The sequence below is a fragment of the Tupaia chinensis genome, unplaced genomic scaffold (assembly GCF_000334495.1).
Source record: "Tupaia chinensis unplaced genomic scaffold, TupChi_1.0 Scaffold140061_1, whole genome shotgun sequence".
Lineage (NCBI taxonomy): Eukaryota > Metazoa > Chordata > Mammalia > Scandentia > Tupaiidae > Tupaia > Tupaia belangeri.
In genome coordinates this window covers 62,120-67,774 of record NW_006199940.1, presented here as the reverse complement: position 1 = coordinate 67,774, position 5,655 = coordinate 62,120, and the positions used below count along the sequence as shown (strand labels likewise).

Below are 5,655 nucleotides of genomic sequence, written 5' to 3'. Positions count from 1 at the left end.
TCGCGCTTCCCCGCCCGACACACCGCCCCCAGACGGTCCTCACCCCGGACACGGGCCCAGTACACCCGAGGCGCGTCATGGCGCCCAAATGTGCACAGAGCTACAGGTGGACTCGCTAGCACTTACCTGTCAGATACACACGCCGGGTGTGCCGTCCTGGATATACTGGGGCGCTGCGGTCTCTGGATCTGTCACACCTATGCACATAGCGAACAAGCCACCAAACGCCCCAGAGACCGGGGTCGCGGCCCGGCCGGCCGTACACAGGTCCGCGTGCTGGTCCGAGGTCCACGCCGCGCGAAGCGAGATCAGGTCCCTGCACTCCACTCGGGGCTAGCCGACGATTAGGACAATTACAGCTCCCGCGAAGTGCTGTGAAGGGGCACGGGCAAAGAGGGGTGAGAGGGAGCGGGAAGTCGCGGGAATGCGGCTCTGGGTCCAAGAAGGGAGCCAGAGGTGATCCCGGAGGCCGGACGTGAGAAGGGCCGTTTTGGAAAGAGGAAGTGTCTGGGGCCAGCAGGTGATGTGGTGGATGAGGGCGCTGGATTCCTACATGGTGGGCCATGGTTTGAGTCCTGGACCTGGTGGCTTGCTTTTTTGCTTTACCTTTCTCTCTCTCTCTCGGGTGGTCAAATCAAGAGATAACAATGACAAATGGAATTAAATAAATAAACAATTATTTGGGAAAAAAAGAGGAAGTGTCAGCTGTGTCCTGGTCTGACCACAAGTGTGAGATGTGGGACAGGGGCCACAGACCGCTGAGGGCGGGGAGGCGTTAAAGTGTGAGTTCCTGTTGGTGCAGAAAGTTCATACTGGCTCTTTTTCTTGTTCAGAGGGTACGTGCGCTCAGAGACAGAGAGGTGCACCAGCCACAGCCCTTCTGGGCTCTGCACCCTGGATTTGGGCTAGTGCACACCCATGTCTAGTGTTCTCTCGGGCCACGGGAGCTGGGGTTTGTCTTGCTCAGCCATGTGAGCTCTTAACTGTGAGGCTAACAGGCTGAACCACAAAACAAATTTAAAACCCACACAGGTTTTTCATAACATGCATTTCCTGTGAACTTTTCTTTTAATAATTATTTGTAGCTCTGTTCATTCATTCATTCATTCATTTTAATTTGACCAGAGAGAGACAAAGCAAGAGAGAGAGAGAAGGAAAGTGAGAAAGCAAGTCCCCAGGTCTGGGACTCGAACTGCGGTAGGCCATGTGGGAGTCCAGTACCCTTAACTACCACACCACCTGCTGGCCCAATTTCCCATGAACTTTTTGAAGACCTGGTGTGTTGTAGGGATGGAACCTGAGAAGACACAGGACACAAGTGGGGGCCTGGCCCTAAACACCACCAGGAGGGCTGCCCGGGCCTGAGAGTGACCCAGGAAGGAGGCAGGAGGCCTCTGCCTGGACGGCCCCTCCAGCTGAGAGCCCTGCAGTGGCTCTGCTGGTACCCCCACCCCCGTGGACTTGGAACCATGGCAGCCATCTTTTTTAAAATTTTTAATATTTTATTTAACTTTATTTATTTACTTATTTTAATTTGACCAGAGAGGGACTGAGCAAGAGAAAGAGAGAGATAAAGAAAGCCAGCCACCAGTCTGGGACTAGAACTGTAGTCGGCCATGTGGGCATGCTGCGCCCTTAACCACCCATGCCACCCGCCTTTGCACCCCCCCTGGCTGCCAGGTGTGCACAACTTCATTTCTTATTATTATTATGTTAATGCCAGGCTCTGCTCTAAAGCACAAAGCTCTGTAAAGGGGGGGGGCGCTGGAGGTGATGTAAACAGCAGGTGATGTCAGGCCTGCCTGCTCAGCCCCATGCTAGCTTCCAGCCAGGTTCTGGAACTGCTGGGCCAGGCCAGTGCCCTGGGGGCAGGCATGGTCACCAAGCCTATGGCCCAGAGGACTGAGGGTGATCCAGCAAGATGTTCTGAATGGACCGGTTCCCCTGTGCTGGAAGAGCCCAGCCATCTGGCAGCTCCCACAGCGCAAGTGTCACGCATAGGGGAAGTTGCTGCCTACTCGCTGGCCTGCCCTCTGCATGGGAAGGCAGCCTGGCCAGAGGCAGGGACCTGAAGTGTGGGAACATCTGCTGGATGGCCAGGCCTAAAGCTGACTGTGAGCAGAGACCTGGCCCATGCCCCTCTGCAGGAGGCCCACACTCCACCCTTGTCGGGCTGGAAACTCAATTCCCCTGGCCCAGCCTCTGACCCCAATTGGCTCAGCCTCCACCCCCACTCCTGCCCAGACATGCACACAGCACACTCCCGGCTTCACCGCCCTCCGCACCCCACCCCGGCCTGGGGTGCGAGGACTTGCCGAGAACGCCTTCAGAGACTCCATGGCCCACATGGCTGAGACCCTTGTAGGCAAGTCACCTGGGGGCAGGCTGACCTGGGGGGCCTGTGTCACCAGGGCACCCCCAGCCCAACAGCCAAAACCTACAGGGGAGGTTGGGGTCACACTGCAGAGCTCATGGCTCCAGAAGCATCCTCTATGCCATGGTGACCAGGAGACCACCCTTCAGAGAGCAGTGCACTGCTACATCACGGGCCTTCTGGCCATGCCTGTCCCCAGGTGAGACCTGCCACCTTGTGTCCTGAGTCCCAACTCAAGCCTGCAAAGTCCCGTGTCATCCTGTGTTGAGGGGCACTGATCTGACTGACACTCTCCCCACCCACTAGGCCACAACCCCCCGTTCTTCACACTGCGGCACCAGCACCAGCAGGCACATGAGAGCTTGGGGGCCAGAGGCAGTTGGCAGCCTCAAGCTCTGACCCAGAGTGCCAGGACTCGGTCTGGGGGCCACTCCAACTACAGCCGTGTGCTCACCTGGGACTCCAGCCGGGTGGCCACGCACCCCTGGATACTGTCTGCCACACAGGTACTCTACATGCCATGTGATGCAGTGTCACATAGGGTGTGCCCACAGTCCCCCTGCACTCTCGGATGTAGGGGTAGGACCCAAGCTCCCGGCCTTCCACAAGGCAGAGGCAGACTCAGAGTCGCCAAGGCCATTCCTGCAGCTGCAGCGGCCCCTGCAGCACATGCCACAGGGGGGCACCGCTGGCCCGGCACTCGGCCCATGGCCTGTCCTTGACAAAGCACAGGTTCGTCTAGGCTGGGGTGCAGTGCTCCCCCGGTGGCTGCTGGGACTGCTCCACACTTGCTGCAGGAGCCCACCTGGGCACTGCCTGGTCAGGAGGGTGAGGCCACGGTGTCTATCCATGACGCCAAGGAGGCGGATGCCTCTGACCCTGCTGAGCAAGGATAGACCACTGTCTCACAGGGTTCTAGGGCAGAGAACACGCGGAGCCACACGTCACAATTGCCTGAAGCGCGGGGACTTTAATGGGCACTGAGAGGGCCATAGGTGGGGAGACACCTGGCACCCACAAAGCAGTTGGTCACGGTGGGAAGCAGAGGGTGGGGCAGGTCACCAGCTCACTGAAACCCCCAGGAAAACAAGCTGAGCTCCTTCAGAAAAGTCTGAGGGCCACCACACAGGACATTCCTGCAGAAGACGGCCGAGTGGGCTGATAAGAGGCTCAGGAGGGGGTAAAATGGGGAGACTGGCAGGACAGCCTGCTGCATGGACTGGGAGCTATGGCACTGGGGAGTGCACAGAGCCAGAGGAGAGACAGAAGAGGCTCTGGGGCGCACAGTGGCTCGATGGGGCAGCGAGTGGCTAGGCAGGGCCGGGTTGCAAGGGCATCTGGGCAGCACCGCAGAGGGAGGCAGGCAGCCCTGGGAGCAGGAGAGGAGGGTCTGGCTTTCTTGAAGAGCAGCCAAGGCTCAAGGAAGCTGACCAGGGGCACCAAGAGCACGAGTTCAACCTGGGACCAGGAAACAGGACTGGGGACAGGGCCCAGTCCTCAAAAGACGGAGTCTAGGCATGCTGGGCTGGCCTTTGAGGCCAGGCCCTCGGCAGGGTGAGCTGAGGGCTCCAGGGGGCAGGACCGACAGCAGGAAGCAGTCCCTTTACTTCTGTGCCCAGGCAGGTCCACACGGGCCAGACACACAGGCTCACAGCTGAGATGTTCCGCCCATGGCTGCACCTGGGAGGCTCCTCAGGGCCCCGCCCACTAGCACCACCTCATGTGGGGGGTAGCTGGGTCGCAGGGCTTGCTGGGAGAGGCCCTGGCTTGCCAACGTTTGTTGAGCATGTACCTAAAACCTTGGGCACCTCACGAACCTACGGGTAGCCCTGCTGTTCAGAGAAGGGGACCAGAGAGCCAGCTGTGCAGGAGGCCTGGCAGGAGGGCCTGAACTGCTGCCAGGCCACAGGGGCCTCAGGTGGGTGCAGCCCCTGCACCCTGAGGCTCCATGGCCATCGCCCTCTGCTGGCGTTCCAGCTGTTCACGCTGCAGCTGCTCCTGCTCCTGGCAGTCCAGCTGCTGCAGCTGCTGCTCCACGTCCTCTGGCACCTGCACCTCCAGCAGGTTCTCCATGCCACGCTCAGGCTCATCCCCAATCAGCACCTGCCAGCAGGGAGGCTGGTGAGCAGCTGGCTGGCCAGAGCCCTTCCCCAGCCTCTCCAACCCTCCACTCACCTGGATAAGCTTCTCACAAGCGGCGCGCACATCGGGTTCTGGCTCCCAGCTGTGCAGTTCACGAAGGATCAGGTAGGTTCCCTGGTCCCGCACCTGCTGCCGGCCTGGGGCAGTGGCTGTTAACTGGGGAGATGGATGTCGTTGCCCAGGTGCTGGGTTCCCCCGTGTGGGCTTGTGCAGGCATGTGTGTAGGAGGGCCCCTGCTCACCAGCATGATAGCTTCGATGAGCATCTTGCGGATGTCAGCATCTGGCTCCCGCTGCTTGTCCGGGGGCAGGTACTGTAGGTCAACAGGCAGTCCTAGGAGGGAGGTGGGAGCCGTTGGGGCCCTGGGCAAGCTGGCTGGGCCAGGCTCTGCCTGTGCAAGTCCCACTGTGTTCAGCAGCTCCCTGCTCAAAGGTTTCAGAAGGGGACTGGGGTCTAAACACCCGCTCTCTCTGTTCCTCCTACCCAGCCTGTCCTGAGGCGGAGCCCAAGCTACTCACGGTCCATCTCTTCTTCAGAGAAATCCTCAGGCCCAGCCAGGGGCAGCAGCAGGAAGGGGAGAATGTCCACCTCAGGCCCCAGCAACCACTTGTGGTGTTCTGGGGGCAAAGGGACAGGGGTAGGCTTGTCCAGTGGGGCCCAAGAGACCAGTTTTCACCCCTCTTCTGGCAACCCTCCAAACCCTCACCACCACTCACGGTGCTCAAAGCAGCAGTTCCGTAGCGTCCCCACCACCCCACCCCTGCGCACCGAGGAGTCTGGGTACTGGGTAAGTGGCAGCAGCCACTGGATCACGCACCTGTTGGGAAGGGCCACTCAGTGCTGTCGGGCTCTCTGCCCTCCCCGCCCCTCCCGCACAGGCGGCCTGGCTCACCTGTCTGGGTCCAGCAGGAAGGCACGCGCCATGGGCCTCTGGCTGAGGTTGGAGAGCAGCGGCCCCAGGTAGTGCAGGGGCGCGTGGGTGTTGTAGCCAGGGGTGCACAGTGCACTCACCAGATGCTCCAGGCCCGAAGCCCCCGGCTCGACCGCCTCCAGCATCGCTGTCACCGCGGCACACGGCGCTGGCTCGCGGCTGAGGTTGGCCAGCGCGGCGGCCGCCTCCTCGGCCCAAGGCCACTGAG

The 5,655-nt window shown here is 60.5% G+C and overlaps 2 protein-coding genes across 2 annotated transcripts in view; both read right to left on the bottom strand.

Moving 5' to 3' along the window:
• Positions 1–362, bottom strand: part of MROH1 (maestro heat like repeat family member 1) — a gene marked incomplete at its 3' end in the record, with an annotated part of 83,574 nt that extends 83,212 nt beyond the window's left edge. The window contains 1 exon segment of the mRNA XM_027765952.1: positions 127–362.
• A 2,962-nt stretch (positions 363–3,324) lies between these two features.
• HGH1 (HGH1 cochaperone) overlaps positions 3,325–5,655 on the bottom strand; it is a gene marked incomplete in the record, with an annotated part of 2,689 nt that continues 358 nt past the window's right edge. The window contains 6 exon segments of the mRNA XM_014593276.2: positions 3,325–4,477; positions 4,550–4,672; positions 4,758–4,849; positions 5,035–5,133; positions 5,233–5,333; positions 5,409–5,655. Coding sequence (XP_014448762.1) covers positions 4,289–4,477; positions 4,550–4,672; positions 4,758–4,849; positions 5,035–5,133; positions 5,233–5,333; positions 5,409–5,655 — 851 coding nt within the window.